The 21,439-nt window shown below is 39.6% G+C and overlaps 1 protein-coding gene across 1 annotated transcript in view; it reads left to right on the top strand.

The window, feature by feature from the left end:
• The window catches only part of CSMD1 (CUB and Sushi multiple domains 1), a 1,828,277-nt gene that overhangs the window by 911,645 nt on the left and 895,193 nt on the right, over window positions 1-21,439 (top strand). Inside the window, exon 5 of the mRNA XM_057537433.1 lies at window positions 7,910-8,117. Within this exon, the coding sequence (XP_057393416.1) occupies window positions 7,910-8,117 (208 nt within the window). The remainder of the gene's footprint in view (window positions 1-7,909; window positions 8,118-21,439) is intronic.

Raw genomic sequence — 21,439 nt, 5'->3', positions numbered from 1 at the left:
AGATCTGGGCCCCCTTTCATTCCAGCCCCTGGAGGAGTGGAAACCTGGGGAAGGAGGCTGCCTCCTGATTACTGGGCTCTGTGTGACCCTCTCCTCTTTCTGAAGCAGCTGCTAAACTCCTGGTGAAAGCAGTGTGTAGACTTGGAAGGGCAGTTTTACTCAAAGCAGTGATAAAATGGTCAAAATAATTAAACTATCATTGAGTGATCACTGCATGCCAAATTGGAGAAAATAATAATAGCTGTTTTTACTGAGTCGTTAGTATTTGCCTGCATATTGTTCTGAGCACTTTACAGCTATTGATCTATTTAACCTTCACAACCGCACTGTGAATAGATGCCATTATTATCTTCATTTATAAATAACCAAACTGAGGCCCAGAGAAGAGAACTTGTGACACAAAAGTGGGAAAACCTGGATTCAAACCCAGACAGTCTGACTTGTAGGTACCAATATTCTACACAGCCCTAGGGAAGGTATATTAGAGAATATTGCCTAGTATTAGACACTGAACATTATAAATGTGTGTGCATTTCTTTTTTCTTTCCTGGATGTTTTTCATATAATTTTTAAAATTGAGAAGAAACTATACAACCCATTGTATACCCTGCATTTTATAAATTCAATATTCTAGGTCAGGAATTTGTTGAAGCAATGTTACAAATGCTCGGTAAACACTGCATGGTTTGGTTTGGGTGCAACATACTTTATTTAATGATTTATCTGTTGTTAAACATTTAGTTGGTTTCAATTTTTCTTTATGATAAATATGGCAAAGTATGTCTCTAAATAATGTTTTATTCTGTATTTTGAATCATGCCCTTAAGATACATTCCTAGCAGCATTTATACCCAGGCAACGCTTATAATAATTTTACAGTTTATGATGAAAATTTTGAAAAGTTTTGAAATTCCTTAGGGGAAATAGTGCACTCTGATTTCTGCTTACAGTTAGAATTATTTTCCCCACTTACAGAAATCAGTAGGTTCAAACACATCTTTTATTAAAAACCTTATCTGCTTCTTGGATTAACTTGATGGCATTCAAACTTCTTTAAGCTATAGAATGTTTTTTTTTCCAAATGCAAGATTTTGTGAAAATTCAATATAGGACACGGATTTAAAGAAATAATTGCTCTGATAGACATTTGGTGTGGGAACAAAGCCCAACCACTTGACTTTATTTGCTACTTGTAACCTGTGAGTCCTACATGTGGATGTCCTAGGAGCACAATTTTTAAAATACAGAGTGAAGTGACTCAATATATTTGCATTATTTTATTAAGAAGTATTTTGTGTGCTAATTTTTGCAGTCAAGTATTTACCTGGCAGTTTCAAACCTATCTTCATTTTCTTTCTGCATAATGTGTAAAAAAACGGTGTGTGGGGGGGGGAGATGATGGAATTCTAAATAGAATTTACTTAATTAGATCCCCCCAATTTTTCAGCTTCCAGACAAAAAATTCCTCTGGATATAGCAAAATTAATGTTAAAGTAAAATTTTTGATACATTTGTACTGCTGTGAACATCCAGGGATAAAAGAAGCTTACATTATGTTCATATAACTATATTATTTAAATATTGGCCAGAATTATTTAGTTTATTTTAATGGTTACTTATTTTTTTTAATACATTTTACTTTTTATATGTGGTTTTTAAGTTTACATTAGATGTTTACAGAGCTCGAAATAATTCTTCAGTTTCTGGGAAGATTGTTCATAATCTCCCTTTCTTAATGTTTCGCTTTGCTTATTTTGCTTTCTCTGCCTGCCTTGGCTTTAATTCTTCTTGAAATTTCCCCACTGCTCTGCTGAGAATAAAAATAATATTTCTGGACTTGTAGCTTAGGTACTTGATGAAAACAAAGCAAAACAAGCAGTCAACTAAACCCCTCCTGGTCTGCTACCATGATGAAACTTTCTTCTTGGCAATTAATTTTTGTCTGAAATACCTCTCCACTTAGAGGCTTGCTGTTGTTTTTAGTAGAGTATTATTTTTTTAAACGTCATGCTTGAAAATGCCTCCTATTTCTGTAAATGAATTAACTTTTCTATTTCTACTCTTAGAAATGATATAGTTTGATGCCATGCTTAGGCCCAGAAATATATATTACTGTAGTCCCATTTTTCCTACTGAAGGTGACTGAATATAGGCTCCAGGTAACTGGTATATGTACAGGAAATGCTGAGTCATTCACACAATGAAGGCGGTGGGGGGGGGGGGGGGCGGTGGAAAGAAAGAAACTTTACTGAGTTCCAGGCTGCCTACTAGGAATAGCAGACCTGTGCAAAGGCAAGCTCATAAAGCTTATGGTTCAACGCTTTGCCCTTAGCAAAGTGCTAAGAAGTAACAGAGCAGGATGAGGAGACAGGGAGTGGTCCAAAGTAGATGCCAGTTCATACACAGAGGTCAGAGAAGGTGGACCCAGGAAGGGGACTAATGAACAGACCGGAAGGCAGGACAGTGAGTGCAGAGGCCCCGGGGCAGGGACCCACTTGGCTGCGGTCCCAGCAGGCTGTGGTTAGAGGGGGATGAGGAGAGGTGGGGTGGACAGAGGCCAGGCAAAGTGGGCCTGAGATGGGGGCATTGGGTCAGATCACCTAGGGCTTCTCAGGTCCCGGTCGGGTTTGATTTTATTCCGAGTGGGGATACGGAAAGTTTACCAGTTTTGAGTGGAAATTTTTAAGATTCAGGTTAAATTTTAAAAGGATCAGTCTGGTTAATTTGAGTGAAACAAATTCCAGAGAAAAGATGAAAATAAGTTTTTAGTTTTCAATACTATTCAGTACTATTTCAGTACTATTGTGTGTGTGCTTATAAGTGTATGTGTGTGTGTGTGTAAACAGCATTAAGAGATGATTCCAAAGGTCTGTGGCCATTATGTATAATATGTATGTTATATATATATATATATATATATATATATATATATATATATATATATATATATATATATATATAAATCTAGCTAACGATCTCTAGTTTTGAGACCTCTATATCTAATTTTCAAGTAAAGCATTTGTTTTTAGTATTTTATTTACGAATAATTAGAGAAAAAGTGTTCAATTGTTTAGTTACTATGTTTTTGCAATGTTACTGATTTATAACCAGTGAGGCCTGCCTTGTGAAAGCATATCTCAGAAATTATAAACTTATGTATTTAAAAAGATAATTTGTCATATAAAATAATTTAAATTACATTTGTCACACACATATTTTCCATCAAAATACTAATCCTAGTGTTAGAGATATGTTAAATAAAAACAACATTAAATTTATTATATCTATACTGATTTTTCAGTTTTTCTAAAGAGTTAACATATTTTAGTTTGGAACATTTAATAGCTATTTCCTAATTAATTTCTTTATCAAAAAACTGTGTAAAGTGTACCAAAATGAGAGTATTTTCAAATACTACTGCAGCAACTCGAATTCTTTTAAATTACTTTAAATAAACATATTATCTAAGGGGAAATATTTATAGTCTTCCTATGTTTTAATAAGTTTAAATAGGTCAAATATCTAATCAATGATTTATCTCAGCTTAAAGAAAGAATACTACACAGCATTTTAATATGGTTTTAATTCCTCTTGTTTAGAAGGATCTATATAATACCAGTGAAAAGAACTGGGAAAAGCACTAATTAAATTCATCTAAATAATTGGTTCTTAATGAGGGGCAATTCTGTCCCCACAGAACAGTTGGCAATGTCTGGAGACATTTTTGGCTGTCACAGTGGGGGCGATAATCTTGGCAATTAGTGGGTACAGGGTAGGATTCTGCTAAACCTTCTACAATGCAAAGGACAGCCTCTCAGAACAAAAAATTATTTGGCCCCAAATGTCGGTGGTGGAGAGGTTGAGAAGCACGATCTCAGTGTTATCTCTTTATAATAACTTTAAAAAGGAATTTGCTTTCTCCTTGCTGCTCTTTATTATAGGAGACACCTGTAATAATGAGGTGTAGGTACCTCCTAGAAAATGCAGGGTCTTCCTTCATGTACATTTCCCGAGTAGATAACTGAAAAAGAGATATGAGTGAATATTTTATGATTGTGGATATCTCAGATTTTCCTAATTTTCCCTTGGAAATTGGTGATGTAGTTAAAAATTAGGACAGGGATATATGATACTGTGTCTCTATGTTCCTTGGGGCCTTTAGATTGAGAGATTTTTATCTCTTAACTCTGAACTGTCACTACTACTATTGCTGCTATACTAGTCTTACGATTACAAATGACAACAAAAGCAAAATCAGTAAACACATATTGAACCACAGTAGAGCCTATTGCATAATGCTGTAAAGACCAGCTGACGGAACCCATGGCCTTAGCCCAAGGCTAAGGTCATAGAAGTGTCAGCTTCATCCTCAGGTCCATCGAGATACCAGCAGTTGCTCTAGTAAAGTTCAGTTATCGTCAGTATTTTTTATTGGGTACTTTAAAAATAATATATGGTGAGATACAAAAGTAAGTAAAATATCATACATGATTTTGAGGGGTTTTTTTTTGGAGATTTTGAGAAATAAAAAGAGATTTATTAAAGGACTGGGCTCATTGGATTTGGAGGCTGAGTCTTAACACTTGCAGTGAGCAAGCTGCTTCCCGGGGAGACAGGGGTGTAAGTTCCAGTCCGAGCCCATGTATGAAGGCAGTCAATCCAAGAGACTGAATTCTCTCTTAATCCACCTTTCTGTTCTATTCAGGTCTTCACCCTCACAGACACACTCGAATAATGTTTAACCAAATATCTGGGCTCCCTGTGGTCCTATCAAGTACCCATGACACCTCTATTATCCTAGCCTCAGTCCCAGGAGAGTAGACTCTGAGATCCAGACTTAGTGCAGCTAATGTATTTGGGAGGTGATTCAGGAAGCAAAGTGAACTAGTGAGGAAGTAAGGCAGGAAAGTGAAGAATGCCATTGAGGTGTGTTTTAGTAGGGTTAGTCTTGTGGGAATTGGTACTAAATCTCTCTGGGGCTTATCTGATACTCCATGTAAGTTACAGTTTAAAATTTCCCCACCAAGGGGAGAGAAGGCGGAGAATTTATTCACCACATTCCATCCCTCACTGTTTCTGGGTTATTCCTGAGTGTATTTCCCAGTCTCAAACGGGGCTTATATTACCCTTCCTCACATGCTATTACATTTTAGATGTGTAAAATGTTATAGTTTAGGAAACAAATTATCTTACAAAACTGGGAAGAAGCTAAAACTGTTAAAATGTTTTGTTGGAAAAACATGTGAAGCACCATTTCAGTTGCTTTCAAACACACACACACATATTCAAACACACATACACATGTTACCTCACTCTGTACAGTTTTGTATTAAGTTTATAATCCAATGAGTGGTATGAATTATTTTTGTTTTATGTGCTTAATTATCAAAGAAGATATCATCAATCAGACAACCTGATAGTGTTCTGTAATATTTTATTTGAAATGCTGCATTAAGAATTATAATACATCCTGCATCTGTTTAGCCTGACATAAATCTAACTGTAACTCATTTAAAAATGTTCTGTGGTCATTAAAATATCTACCAGAGACAACACAATGGTGATTGCAGCCTTGGAAGAATTATAGTTTTTGTTCTCTGCCAACTTTTTAATTTTCTTTCTCTTTAGTTTCATTTTCTATTCTTTTTGTCTTCCTCATACAATCTACTCCTAGTCCCAACAGAGTAGCCATAAAATCGTACCACTTGGCTGCGCCTGCGATGGGCACCCCAGGCTCCTCTGGAGTTAGTGAGTACAGAACTCACTCGCTAGGCCATTCAAGCGTGGTCCTCCATGACCTGCTCAAGCCCTCAACTGAAGTCCTAGGAAAATCTAGATACTTAGTGTCCAACCACCCTCATTTTAAACAGAAGGTAGATGTGTTGCTGAGAGATCAGGGCTGATATCAGCTTGCAGATACCAGCACAGCTCTGTCAGCTGATAGAATATTCCTATACCAGGTAATATATAGCCAATTCCTGGAAGCACGATGTGACCCCAACTCAGTAGACACCTTCTACAGGTCCTCAGATCTTCCGACAGTTGAGCGACCAGAGGGAGAAAGGCTGCAGGGGAGGAACTCCAGGGCCCTGCCCTAGAGCTACAGCCGAGGTCCGTGGTTGATGTCTGGTACCTGTGCATACATACTCTTGTCAGATAGGTTTAGCATCACCTCTGTTCGGTCAAGGTCACCAAGATACTTTCCCCAAGAACCCAGTATGCTTCTTATCCTCTTCACTCTTATTTTATGGTTAGAGTGTATTATGCACACAAATATACCTGTTTCAAGGTCTTTTAAATCATAAATAATGCTTCAGTGCCTAGGTTACCGTTTCAAAAATCCAGAATAATTTGATGAGTGTTCTCCTCTAACACTTGGGAAGGAGAGCTGTTTGCTCGCCAGCTGAATTACAAACCACTTATGCAGTCTTCGCTGTCAGATTTAATATATTTCATTTTAATCACCCAACCACAGCATTGGATTTGAAAACTCTTAAGTTTATATATGTGTGTGTGTGTGTGTATGTGTGTGTGTATAAACTTTTTATATATAAGTGTGATATGCTTATATACACAGTTTTTTATTCAGTAGCCAATGTAAATATCTATTCCAAGTGATCTCATCTGTCTAGTCCCACAAGCTGCCAAAGGCAAATTTCCCATCTTGGTAACAGGCTGACTTTGTCTATCACTCTAATTGTAGCGCTGATGTCCCTAATTGTTAAATACAATCGTCCCTTGGTATCCACAGGAGATTGCTTCCAGGTTCCCCTGCAGATAACAAAATCTTTGGATGCTCAAGTCCCTTACATAAAATGGCATCGTATTTGCGTATAACCTGCACACATCCTCCTGTATACTTTAAATGATTTCTAGAATACTTATAATACCTAATACAATGAAAATACTATGTAAATAGTTGTGGGCATGCAGCAAACTTAAGTTTTGCTGTTTGGAACTTTCTAGGAATTTTTTTGTATATTCTTCATCTGTTGGTAGAATCTATGGATGCTGAATCTGCAGATATAGAGGGCCAAGTGTATACTGTTTGCCAGGATTATCTGATAGGAAAGAAGGAAGGGAGGGACAGTATTTACAGACTTGTCTTAAACCATGTTATTTCACAAATATTTATCTACCCTATACATACAGTTTACTACGTACATAACATTTTGTCATAGATGATTATATAAATTGAATACCATCTATATTGTACTCTGTGGAAAAAGTTACAGGATCCATTTCTCTTCAAAACAATATTTATTCCAATGCTAATTTGTATCCTAAATGTATTTTATCTTACTGACCTTTTCCTTGTCACTTTTCCAAGATAATCCATTTTAAGTTTTCATGCAACTATTTCCTACTCAGAACTTTTTTATGAGTTGATGTGTCTCTGTTATCATATTATTCAAGAACTTATCTGAAATTCAAAACCAAGTGCACATTCCGAACTCTATAGGACATAAAGATTAGGGCAACTGCTTCTTTTAAGATCACTGTATTTTCAAGCCAGCTCTCAAAAAATGAAGAAATGATGGCCACATACTGTTAAGACTCACAACGTTGCCAACTTATTTCCGTCTTCCAAGATGCAGAGAAAACCTTTGAAAATACGGTTAAGCTGTCTGTGAACGTCAGGTGTATAGTAACTGCACGTTCCAGATTTTAGAAAAGACACAATTTCACGTCTTTCTATAGTGGCAGTTCAGTTGACAATGCGATGTAATGGGTAGACTTTTTAAGTCTTTCTGTAGAACTAAACAAACCAGGAGAAACCCTTTGTCAGATTGCGTGTCGCTATTCGGGGTTCAGAAAATATGCGTCACTGATGGAGAGTGACACTCTGTGGAGGTGCTTGTGTATGAGGCCGTTTTCAGTACGCTTCCTTTGCTTCTGTCCTTTGCAGCTGAGGGGGCCTGTGGCGGGACCCTACGGGGCACAAGCAGTAGCATCTCCAGCCCCTACTTCCCTTCAGAGTACGAGAACAGCGCCGACTGCACGTGGACCATCCTCGCAGAACCCGGGGACACCATTGCTTTAGTCTTCACTGACTTCCAGCTCGAAGAAGGATATGACTTCTTAGAGATCAGCGGGACAGAAGCACCATCCATATGGTGAGTACTGGACAGGAAATGTCCTTACCACTTCCCACAGTAGACTTCAGGAAGTTGTGTTCTTTCCTTGCCTTGCTCTTTGGGCTGCTAAAATGTCATCTATATTGTGACGGACTTCAAAGTTTCTAAGATGTCTTTGTGCTGGTATTTGGAGCTGGAGATGTTATCTGGCCTTGGGCACTGGAACGTATCGTGTCCTCATTTTGGATTCTTATAAAGCAACACAGAAGATGGCAGCTAAGTGAGCTAAGCTGGTTTTGGATTTGGTCTGGAGCTGATTCAGTGTAAACAGATATTTTTAGACAGTGGAGATTTAAAAATGTCATGTCTCCAGCCATTTGTCGCCTCTGCTGCAGATGTGTGATTGTGTATGTCTTTTCCTCCCTGGAGATGCTGCACCAAATCATATAACCACCTATGAGGGTCACAGGCAAACCATAAATACTAACCCGATATATAGATAATGCCAGTCATCTGATGATCAGTTCTCTGGTGTGTGTGCTAGTGGTAACAGAAGAAAACCTGATCAAATCCATTACAGTCTCTGGTGTATGGTGTTTCTTGTGTGAGAGCAGCTCTAGCTGTGTCTATAAGTACAACTGAAAAGGGGGAATTCGAAGAATAAATGTTTAAAGACTTAGGGTATACTTTAAATTATGTCGTTTGTTACAGGTTGAACTGGTTTTTTTGTTTTAATTTTTCAATTTCTTAGCATTTTAAAAACTGCAGCTGTTATCTATTTCAGGTCTTGAACAATAATGAAACTTGACAATATGTATGTTCAAATTAAGTTGGGATAGAGGAAATGTTGGCTGTTTATGCATTGGTGGAGGAGATGAAATGAATGATTTTGAATATCTCTGTAGGTTTAAGTCTGTATTTCAGTACAGAGACTGAAGGATAAAACTATCAAACCTGACAAACGTCATAAACTGTTTTATGTTTTAAACCAATTAGCAACATTGAATTTTATTTTCCAAGGCTCAAAACTCAAAGCAGAGGATTCATATTTATAGTTTAAGTCATTTCCTTTCATTAGTGTTATTGTTCTTATGTTAAATGCTACTTCAGTTAAGAGAAAAATAACCACTGCCTCTGTGATCTTTGTTTTTAATTTCATTGATCTGAACAATACTTTTAGATCAGGCAAGGTTACCCTTTTGCTTATTTCATGTTATACAATTTAAAGACTCAAGGATTGGTTTATGTTATTATCTATCTACCTTTTTGTAACATCAGAGTTAGTGGAAACAGATACCAAACTGAAAGCTGAATGTCCTGGATTTTGCTCCAAGTTCTGTCACAAACCATCCTTGTGACGTTGGACAAATCATTTAACTGCTTGTATAAAAAGGGGCTATACTAAATGAGCTTTTAAATTAATTCATTCAACATCTACTGAGTGCCTTTCTCTGTGTATCACTGTAGGAGATTCAGTGATGCAACACCTTCCTAGCTCTAAAGTCACCTTGTTTTGGTTTCCAGAAAATCATTGCCATGCAAAACTACATGGTGACCGTTTCTCAGAAATTCAGTGACTCGTGGTAAAGGCCTTACTTGTGAGAGATTCTAGAGATGATGGGCATCCCCTGGATGGTGAGGTGTCAGGCTGGGGGAGAGAAAAAACAGTAGGCATATCGGAGGATGATTGTAGACTCCACGGTCAAGGTTGGCTTTCGCCAAACCAATGCCGTTTATGTAGGAAAGGAAACTCGGATGTCCATATCCAAGTCCGAAAGAAAAATAGGAATGCTGAGCAGAGATGCCAGTCCCAGTGGCGCAGAGCCTCGCAGAAGGCCTCGCGGTGCATTCCCACACCACGTGACCGCCCCGAGCAGGGAGACCTCCTTCGGTTCACCTGTCTTCAGTAGGCGGTCCCCAGGAGTCAGACGATGTTACTTGACTTGGTTTTGCCCGTTTCTTCTTTTCTCATCCCCGCTGGTTTCTTTTGCATCCTCTTCTCCTCTCTGTTTTATCTCCATCGGTCCTTTCCCCCGGCGTGGGTCCCCTCCTACTTCAATACCAGACTCAGAAAAATGTGCTCGGACGGGGTCTTGAATGTGCTAAAATTGCCATCTGTCGGAAATGCCATGTGAGGCCACGGCAACCTGCGGGGCCTGATAGCAACAGCTCACAATCGTGACATAGAGAATATTGTCGTGGCAGCCAGAGAAATTGCCCTGTGTCTTCCTGGTGTTTGGATTCAGACTGGAAGACATTTTCCAGCTGTCTGAAATCTCCCCGTATTTGCCAGGACACCAAGATCAATGATCCAGCAGCAGCTGGGAAGAACTGGGCAGTTGATGGAAAAGCTGTCCATGGGACTTTGACCCTGGGTGCCTTCTGGTCTGATAAAATGGGTTTCCTGTTGGTTCATCATGATTTCTCTGTTTCGACAGCCATTATCAGACGGAGAGTTGTGGTGAACATTATATTCTCACGATGATTTGCATTTTCCTGATGGCTTGGCACAAAAGCCCCGTGGGGTTGTTATTAGTATATTTTTCCTCTTTTGATGAAGCGTCTGAGAGGCACGAAGGGTAAGAGATGGCAAAGCTGAGGGAGTACTGGCAGAGCTCCAGCTGGATCTGAAGGCCCCTGAACCCAAACTGTGTGTTCTTTTTACTGTAAGACCGTCCCCCCCATGGAAGAACCCAGGTCTGAGCTTAATGGCCGGTCAGGAAGTTCCCTTTTCTCTGTTTCAGGACTGCACTTTGGATCCTAAAGCCTTGGGCAGACAACCACCATAGCGGGGGAGATGGGCCACTTGAGAAGCCATTTAGCACACACGCTGCATCAGGAAAGTCAGGGACAACAGGGACAATGTCAGGGATGGCACTGAGTATTTATCACAGTTATAAAGAGAAAGATCCTGACGTGGCATAGGACCCCTATTCAACAGAAGGCTCTTCGGTGGAGGCAGAAAAGGAAAAGATGGTTTTCCTAAATCATTACTGAAACACACACGGGCACATTTACAACACAAAACAGGATCGCTTGAGTTACCTTCTCAGATTTATACAAATGCATAATAGGGCTTATCTTCAAAAGACTATTATTTAACCGTAACTTGTCAAGTGCCGGCCTCTGAAATGTTTCATGGTCTAAACCGGTACATTTAAAAGATTTACCCATCCCCGAATTGCAAGAAAAATACTAAGCGGCCGTGTAGGTGGTTGCACCTCCTTTCAGGCACAAGGTTACACGGCAGCGGCAGTAGGACAGTGCTAATGGCTGTGAGTAGAGACAGTGCACACACACGTATAATTTTCCAATAATCTATTTTTAAAAGACAGACTATACAAGCAAGGGCACTCTGAGAAGAAGCTACTTGGGAAATTGTTAAGAACAATAATAGGATTAGCCTTATTTTCATTTCACTTGGAGTGAAATTACCGACTCAGCTATGTTTTATGTAAGGGTTGCCATCGCTACAGCAGAGGCTGTCTAAAAGTGGTGGATGATGTAAAGTCCCAGAATTATCCGTGTATTAAACGTGGCCGGGGTGTCGTCACTTAAGCCTAGTCGACTCTGTGTACATCAGAGAGAGCTGTCATGCCTAGCTGTCTTTGCAACGTGGTCCAGTAATTACGGTTTTTTCCTGCAGTTAAAAACCTGGTTAACAGTAAAGCTAGCCACACATTCTTACTTTCTGAAGTGATTTGATGGGGTAGCATCTAACTCCTAATTCCGGAAGTATCAAGAAGGCAGAAAATTGATTTTATTTCAGAGTTAAGTTACTAAGGTTTCTAAATTAAGATACGATGGTTAAAGGGATGTTCCTAAGAACATCACAGAGTCTTGACGAGAAACGAGGAACAGAGCATTTACTATCTTCAAAATATGCACTCATATTTGGGAATAATTATCTACCCCATTTCATGGCAGAGAGTGTGTGTACAGGGTAGAGAAGGAAAGAAAACAAGGGATAATAGATGCGTTTAAAATATGCCCCAAAACTTACTTAAATGCATCAGTTTCTTAAAAACCTTCAGCGACTGAGCCATGGGCCATCGGAGTAAAACCCGAAGGCCTTAGCGTGTCATTCGAGGCTTTTCAGAGCTTGGCCCACCTTGCCCTCCAGTCTGGCCTTCTCCTCTGCCCGGCAAGCACCCCTCACTTTGCCCCACTGAATGCACCCCTGTCTTCACCATAGCACGTTTGTGTCTCTTGCACGCTTGTCCAGGAACCAGCCTCCACAGGGAACGCCCACGTGGCCCAATTTAACCAACATTAAATTAACATATGGATGGTAGAGCATTCGAAGAAGTACCACCAGTGGGGCAGACAGTTATATATCTGCCTCCCTGGAAAACCTCAGTGATCATCAATGCAAGAATGCTTCTTGGCTGACTTAGATTAGAGCTGACTTCTTATAGCAATAGAAAATCTGTTACTTTATGATATTTTTTAAGGCTTAAGTTCAATCATTCACTAACCAAGATGACTCTACTCCTTTGCCTGTCTGGGCCATGCAAGATTACATATAAGAGAGCAAAAAGTAGTTTTGTAACTACACTTTATTTTGTTCCCATTAACCAGGCACAACTTCACCATTAAACCAATCTAATCAGTGACTTGCTGAAGCCAAAACAGAACTTCAGAGGAACTGGCGAAGCTGAGTGAGCTTCAAAGAACCCTTGAAGGGTCAGTTAACACCTAGGATGTTTATCCAGCTTGTCACTTAATTGATAACTGACTTGGTGTGTATTTAATTTCTAATGAGGACGGACTATTGAGGCGTGCACAGAGTATAGACGCCCTGAAATCAGTCCTGCTCTCCTGCCCCGGGTACAAGAAAGGAAACCCCTTCCAATCTCTCCTCATTTTATTTGTTAACTGTTCATTTTAAAATCATTTCACAGAGAACTTGTAAAACCAGCTCAGAGAGTTGGTATATCACCCAGCCCAGCTTCTCTTAACAATCACGTCTTATACAGCCCTAGTATCGTCGTGGAAACCAAGAAATTAACACTGGTACTAACTAACTTACAGACCTGATCTGAATTTTCCCTGCTGCCCTTTTTCTGCTCCAGAACTCAGTCCAAGGACCTTCACGGCACTGAATTCCGTCTCTTTCGCCACCTCCACGGGGCGACTGTTTCCATCTTTCCGTTTCCATAACCTTCACCTCGCTCACGTTAACAATACAGTCTGGTCACACTCTTTTTGAAAGACGATGGCGTTTTTCAGGCATAAGGAGGAGGAGGCCATAAAGCACGGCCCCATGACCACCAACTGAAATAATTGGTTTCCTTTCTTTTATGTTTTCCGTTTTAAATTTAAATTTAATAATTACGTTGCACAAACCTATTGGGATGTTTGCACCTCAGCATTTTCTATGGAGCAAGCATAACATAAACAAATATCATATATGTGTATGTGTGTATATATATGTATACAACAGTGTATGAATTTCTACTTTTCTTGAACCTCTACATACTATGCAGAGGCCTAAGGCCATAATTAACATATTATTACAGCCCCTTTCCTAAACCCCTCTTGTACTCAAAATATCTTTCTCTAAAAATATCTTTGAATAATGTATTATTCTTAAAAAACCTTACACTGAATAGTAATATTCAATAAGTATTGCTATGTACCAAGCAAATGTAATCAGTTGCCACTACTTAGAGATACTATTATCCCCATTTTATAGACGAGAAAAATGAACTCAGAGAAGGTTAAATATCTTACCACACAGCTACCAGGTGGCAGAGCAGGGGCTGAAACAGAGACAGCCCTAAGCTATATTTCTTCCTTTATTTAAATATATCAAGATGATATTTCTTTACTGTTTTTAAGTCAGGAAAATAAAAGTAAATAAAATACTTTTATTAACATTTTTATTATTAAAAATTAAAGGGCTTCCCTGGTGGCGCAGTGGTTGAGAATCTGCCTGCTAATGCAGGAGACACGGGTTCGAGCCCTGGTCTGGGAAGATCCCACATGCCACGGAGCAGCTGGGCCCGTGAGCCACAGCTGCTGAGCCTGCGCCTCTGGAGCCTGTGCCCCGCAACGGGAGGGGCCGCGATAGTGAAAGGCCCGCGCACCGCGATGAAGAGTGGCCCCCACTTGCCGCAACTAGAGAAAGCCCTCGCACGAACCGAAGACCCAGCACAGCCAAAAATAAATAAATAAATAAATAAATAAATAAAATTAAAAAAAAAAAAAAAAAATTAAAGAAGTATGTTACACGCCAGTATTATCCCAGAATGACTGCAATTCTGTCTGGCCTCACTGGACACCAAGGGAAGCATGAGGCTGCTTCAAGTCTAGATCTGGTCCTGTTACTCCATGGTGGTGACATCATGACCCCTTCTTTTGCAGTCTTCTTCTTCTGTGTTATTAGGTATAAGGTAAGGTAATAAATCTTAACTTACTTGTCATGTATAGTTGTGAGTATAAATACAATAATGGATGTTGTAAGTCTTCTAAAAGGGGGCATATCGTAAAGACATTGCCAACAGTGTAAATATTAAGGCTTCCCATCTACAACTTTGACTCATTTACATTAGAGGTGGTGGGAAAATAATGGCCAGCCCCGATCATCCCAAACCCTCCAAACTCAATAGGGAAATTTGTCTGATCACAGCTAAGTCTATGCAACGGGGAATTTGTAACCTGGTCTGAGACATTCTTTCCCATGCATCGTCCAGATGCGTCCAGACACTTCTGTTACCTACATGATTAGGTGACACCCCCGTCCACAAGGCCTACGCAAACCCCCTTTCCATCCTCTCCCTCTCCCGTTGGCAGCTAGCTGCCTGAGGACTCTTTACCCCAACGGGCAGCAAAGGAATCACTGGAAACAGTGCAGCTGAGCCAAACAGGCAGGCTGTGTTTCGAAAAGCTTCCAATCAGGTGTACTGTTTCAAGGCACTTACTTCCCTCCCTTTTTACCTGAAATGTACCATCTGTAGTAGGTGCTGATGGAAGAGTCTTTCTTGCTGGAAGTTGCCTTGAGGAGAAAAGGAGGCTGTCTCTGATGGGCCAGGAGAAACTTCTGCCTATTTTCAGTCTCCCACGTCCTCTATCCCCAATTCACGACCAGGCAAACATACCCCAGGTGAAGACTTCCCTGCCCTGCAATCTCCCTCCTAAGGATTGTGATGGGTTTCTTAGTAGGTACCCTGGTACCATTTTATTGCCCAGAAGTGTCTCGTTTCCATATTTCTTCACAGATGTCTGAAATACCATCAGAGTAGTTCATCTTCGGTAGCTTTCATTTTGGCTGAAATCAGTATTTAGAATTTCAAATATATACAGTTGATGAAGTTAAACTATGTTCATCAATAAATATTTTGAACATAGGAAATTTATATGATTTATTTAATGGTGGTAGCTGTGGATAAAATGTAGTATTTTACACCAGGACTACATGCAAAAAGACCAGACCAAGGGATGACGAAGAGAAAAAAAAAAAAAGCATTCCTGGTCCCTAAAGATGGAACTGATTAGAGAGTCCCAGAGTGTGGTTCTTTACCAAGTCAGGGCAGATACCACATGTCAGAAACCTCAACTCTGCTGTGATATTTCTCCTGTCATAGGAAAGCCCAACCACTTCACCTGATGTTACTGAAGATTACATTTCCTGTAAATTATCAGTGTTACAGGCAGTGGGAAAAATTTCCCCTGTAGGAATATAAATTCATTTCACACAATACACTTGTGTTTTGTTCTTGTCTTTGTTTTTTTATAGTCACACCTCTCTCTTTTTGTATGTGGTCTTTTCCAGAAAGCAAAATTACACTTAAATTAACACTTTTAAATAAATTTCCCTTTTAAAAACACACTGCCTTTTAAGAGGCCATTGTGCCAACTCTATTTTAGCCATCCTCCGATAATGCTTGCGGGCTTTCATTTATTCTCCAAATCAGCCGGATGTGTACGTCATGGTATTCCAGCTGTACACTTTGATATCTTCATTTAAACTTTCTCCCCAAACTCTGAATATCTAATTTTCCCTTTCTTCTTAAAGTTTGTACAATTTAATGGAGGACTGGTTAAGAGAATAAGGTAATTTTGTGCAGTCTAATTTGTCTCTGACAAATGTGACAATTTATTACTCGGGTTTCATCCTATGGGCACATGCCATGTGAGCTTGGTGAGTCCTGTCTGTGAGCAGTGGCTGGAAACAGGAACGTTTCCCATCTTTGGACTATAATAAACACAAGAGCTTAAGTCACTCTGATTTGAAACCCTTTAGACGATTATAGCCCATCATTTCTTTAAAAATGTATATATCCTGGAGGTTTTTATTTTTGTGAATTATAAATTTTAAAATAGCTGGAACTTGGGAAATCTCCTAATGTGATCCCTTTATTGGTTGGATAAGGAAACTGCATCCTAGAAAGATCACGTGCCTTGCCCTACAGTTTGGGGTTAGTGGCTAGGAGAGAAGCCAGGCCTTCTGTCTGTCATCAGAGCTGGACCTGCCGTCCTGTGAGGCTGTTCTCATCTGGCTGGGGCAGGGGTGGCCTGTGACCTCTAATTTTTCCATCTTCTTTCCATAAGCAGGCAGCTTGGAATAGTAGCTAAACCAAGCCTACTGATTCAGACTCGGGATCTAGCCGTGGTTTTGCAACTTGCGAGGTTGATGGCACAGAGTGGGTTTCCTCTAAGTCCCAGACCCCGGTCTGTAAGACGGAAATGGCCCTGACAGGACCTCAGAGGCTTGTGAAATGGAGCAAATGAGGGGTTGCTTGTGAAGTGCTCAGCAGAAGGCCTGCAATGTACAGGATTTCTGTAACTAGCTGCGTGTTTATTGCTCTAAGAAACAGCGCCGTAGAGACTTCAGAATTCTACCTTAGAACACAACAGTAATCTGTTGAAGTTAAAATCTTTTTTTAAAAAACCCCCACAATTTTGTTTTTAACCTGTATTTAGTTTTAAAAGGCTATTTTCAGCAAATAACCTTCAATATTTTAATTATAAAAGCATCATTTCTTTTGTGCTGAACTTTTCAAACCTGTGTCTTATCTTTGCTCTGCACCTCTGTGAAAATAAAACTGCAGCCATAATATTGCTTTGAAAGAAGAGTTAGAACCAGATGCTGACCCCTGTTTGTGTTTTGGCAATGTGTTCCACCACAGTAAATCATTTTTAACGTTCAGGGATATTGTCCATATACACCATTCAATTTTTTGAAAATCCAAATACTATATATATATCCAGGTCATTATACTATTTTTTTTTATATAAATGTATTTACTTACTTATTTTTGGCTGCGTTGGGTCTTCATTGCTGCTCGCAGGCTTTCTCTAGTTGCAGCGAGCTGGGGCTACTCTTCGTTGCAGTGCGCGGGCTTCTCATTGTGGTGGCTTCTCTTGTTGCGGAGCACGGGCTCTAGGCACGCAGGCTTTAGTAGCTGTGGAATGCAGGCTCAGTAGTTGTGGCTCGCAGGCTCTAGAGCGCAGGCTCAGTAGGTGTGGCGCACGGGCTTAGTTGCTCTGCGGCATGTGGGATCTTCCCGGACCAGGGTTCCAACCCGTGTCCCCTGCATTGGCACGTGGATTCTTAACCCCTACGCCACCAGGGAAGTCCCCAGGTCATCATACTACTAAAAGTCTACAACTTAGTAAAAATATAGTGTGAGAACCATAGAATTTGTGCCGAAGTACATATGTATCTATTTAGCAAACTTTTTAAAGGGCGTAACATGTGCCTGAAATTGTGATATATGCAAGTCCAATGCTTCTTAAATTTATTGTGTGTAGGAATCACCCGGGATCTTCTTTCGATGTAGATTACAACTCAGGAGATCTGAGGAAGGTACCGAGATTCTGCATTTCAGCAAGTTCCTGGGTGATGTGGGTGCCCCTGGTCTGTGGACCAGACGAAGAAGTGAGGGTCTAGAGTGTTTGTGGGTGGTGCAGAGAGTGGACAATAAGATAATTGCAATAATAACTAATTAAGTTTCAAGTATACAATACAGTATTATTAACTCTAGTCATCGTACTGTATATTGGATCCTCAGAACTTATCTTACAACTGGACGTTTGTACCCTTTGACCAAATCTCCCTGTTTCCACTACTCTCAGCCCCTGGCAGCCACCATTCTACTGTCTGGTTATATGAGTTCTACTTGGTTTTTTAATTTAGATTCTACATATAAGTAAGATCATGCAGTATTTGTCTTTCTCTGACTTATTTCACTTAGTATAATACCCTCCAGGTCCATCCATGTTGTCACAAATTGTAAGATTTCCTTCTTTATTATGGCTGAGTAATAGTCCTCTGTGTGTGTGTGTGCGTGTGTGTGTGTGTGTGTGTGTGTGTGTGTGTCACGTTTTCTTTATCCATTTGTCCATAGGTGGATATTTAGGTTGGTTCCGTATCTTGGCCATTGTGAATCATGTTGCAACAAGCACAGGAATGCAGATATCTCTTTGAGATACGGATTTCATTTCTTTTGGTCTTATACCCAGAATTAGGATTGCTGGATCATATGCTAGTTCTATTTTTAATTTTTTGAGGAACCTCCATACTGTTTTCCATTGCTAAGAGCATAGATGGTAAGAGTTCTCACCACACACACACAAAAAACCTGTGTACCATGATGGATATGTTAATTACCTTGACTGCAGTAAATGCTGTATTTTTTAATGTATATGTTTATCAAAGCATCATATTGTACATGTTAACGCTATACAGTTTTGACAATTATACCTCAATAGGTGGAGGAAAAAGTATTATTACTAATAATAATTTCAAGTTTTCTTGAAAAGTGAAAACTTTTTAGTAGTTATATTTCAGAGTATGATAATATAAGCTCTCTGGTCTTTGTTGAAATATATCTTATAGTTTTGTAATGGGCTGCTGGTGCAGAATGGGGCAGATTCGGAAAGATTGGGTTCAGCATTGAGTTTCCAATTTGGGCTTCACATCAGAACTGCCTGGGCGCCACTCCTCAGAGATTCCGGTTTAATTAGCTGAACCAGCTCAGCTGTGGCACTGACTGCTGGGACTGAGGGAGAGGGTCAGAAGAGAAAGAAACACAGTATTTCAGTGGCTTCCAACTATTTTCAGCAGTATTAGCATGTTTCCAGTCTATTAATAGTTGTACATTGAAAGTAAAATTGTTTTGAACTCTTTTGGAGGACATTGGGCTAAAAAGTTAAACAGGTCCCTTTGCCAAAAATTCTCAGTCTTTTAATACCTTACTGGGCAACGTGGCTCAGAGGTCAGTTAGAGGAGGCTGCAATTCACCAGACGTATGTGACTATGAAGCACTCATCTTTGGTGGGATATAGATTAAAACCTGGGACTATGGGCTCAGGAAAGGCTGTGCTTTTCTTGATATATTACAGGTACTGTCCTGATCTGAGCCCTGGCAACATTTACATTCCATTTTGCACTTGAAGCTGATAGTGACTTTATTCCAACTTGCTGTTTCTTCTAGCCATGCCTTCAATCCCTTTTCTCCATCTGCAGAATCTTCTCTTCTGCTGTGTCAGCAAAGTCCATAGTTATTCAGCTCAGATTGGTGAAAGAGAGTTGGCCTTGGAGTGAGAGAGATGATGGGTTAACATTTGTGTTTTTCCTCTCTGTAGCTGGGTAATTTGGATTCGTTATTCAAACTCCCAGAGTTTTTGTTTCCCGACTGTAAAATGAGGTTAATGATACTTATCTTGCTGGGTGAAGATTAAAATATAGGTCAGAAACCTATCGCTGTCTGTGGTACAGAGATGCTCAGTAAACTGTATCCATCATGATTATCAAGCTGTGTATGAAACATGACAAATGAGCAATCAGGGTAAAGAGAGCAAAGTTTGAAGAAAGAGAAATAATTACCCAGTGAGGTCATCAAAGAACATTTTGCAGAAAAGTTGGGATTTGACACAGACCCAGAGAACAGAAAGGGTCTGGGCACAAAATTCGTGGGGCTATTTTAGACACAGGATGTGCAAAATTAGAAGTACAGATATCGCAAAGCACAGGAGATAGTCGATGATATGAGCGAAAGCAATCCATTTTTTCCACAGAACAATAAGAAATAACTTAAAATATTTGATGGCAAGCCCTATTTTTTCTTTTTTTTTTAAATTTTTATCGGAGTATAGTTGCTTTACAATGTTGTGTTAGTTTCCACTGTACAGCAAAGTGAATCAGCTATACGTATACATATATCCCCTCTTTTTTGGATATCCTTCCCATTTAGGTCACCACAGAGCATTGAGTAGATTTCCCTGTGCTGTACAGTAGGTTCACATTAGTTATCTATTTTATACATAGTATCAATAGTGTATATATGTCAATCCCAATATCCCAATTCATCCCAACCCCCTTCCCCCTTGGTATCCATATGTGAGAGGGTGTGGAGAAAAGGGAACCCTCTTGCAGTGTTGGTGGGAATGTAAATTGATACAGCCACTATGGAGAACAGTATGGAGATTCCTTAAAAAACTAAAAATAGAGCTACCATATGACCCAGAAATCCCACTCCTAGGAATATACCCAGAGAAAACCATAATTCAAAAGGACACATGCACCCCAGTGTTCATTGCAGCACTATTTACAACAACCAGGTCATGGAAGCAATCTAAATGTCCATCAACAGAGGAATGGATAAAGAAGATGTGGTACATATATACAATGGAATATTTCTCAGCCATAAAAAAGAACAAAGTTGGGTCATTTGTAGAGACGTGGATGGACCTAGAGATTGTCATACAGAGTGAAGTATGTCAGAAAGAGAAAAACAAATATTGTATGTTAACACATATATGTGGAATCTAGAAAAATGGTATGGATTATCTTATCTGCAAAGCCCTATTGTTTCTTGATAAAATGTTTATTGTATTCCTAATATCTGCTAATATAAGGAAAACACTGCTTCAGGAAAATAAAGGTGATTTTGATGTATTAGATAGATTGGGAAAAGAAGAAATGAGAGATATTAAAGAATTACAAGTTTCTGTGAGCAGGACACATAGAATTTATAAGACTGTATGATCACAGGGGTAGAAAGAGAAAGGAAAATAATGGAGCTATTGAAAGCCAGAAAAGTCTGGCAGTGGACTTTGCAAATGGCAATGCAGAGATATTCCAACTTTCCACTTAAGCTTGAAACTTATTAAAAAGTCTACAAATCACAAATGCTGGAGAGGGTGTGGAAAAAAGGGAACCCTCCTACACTGTTCAGTTGGAATGTAAATTGGTGCAGCCACTATGGAAAACAGTATGGACATTCCTTAAAAAACTAAAAATAGAGCTAACATATGATCCTGCAATCCCACCCCTGGGCATACATCTAGAGGAGACTCTAATTCAAACAGACACATGAACCCCAATATTCATAGCAGCACTATTTACAGTA

This window comes from Balaenoptera acutorostrata, chromosome 21 (genome assembly GCF_949987535.1).
Source record: "Balaenoptera acutorostrata chromosome 21, mBalAcu1.1, whole genome shotgun sequence".
NCBI classification, from domain to species: Eukaryota; Metazoa; Chordata; class Mammalia; order Artiodactyla; family Balaenopteridae; genus Balaenoptera; species Balaenoptera acutorostrata.
Note: the sequence above shows the minus strand (reverse complement) of the source record. Positions and strands in the feature narration are given on the sequence as shown.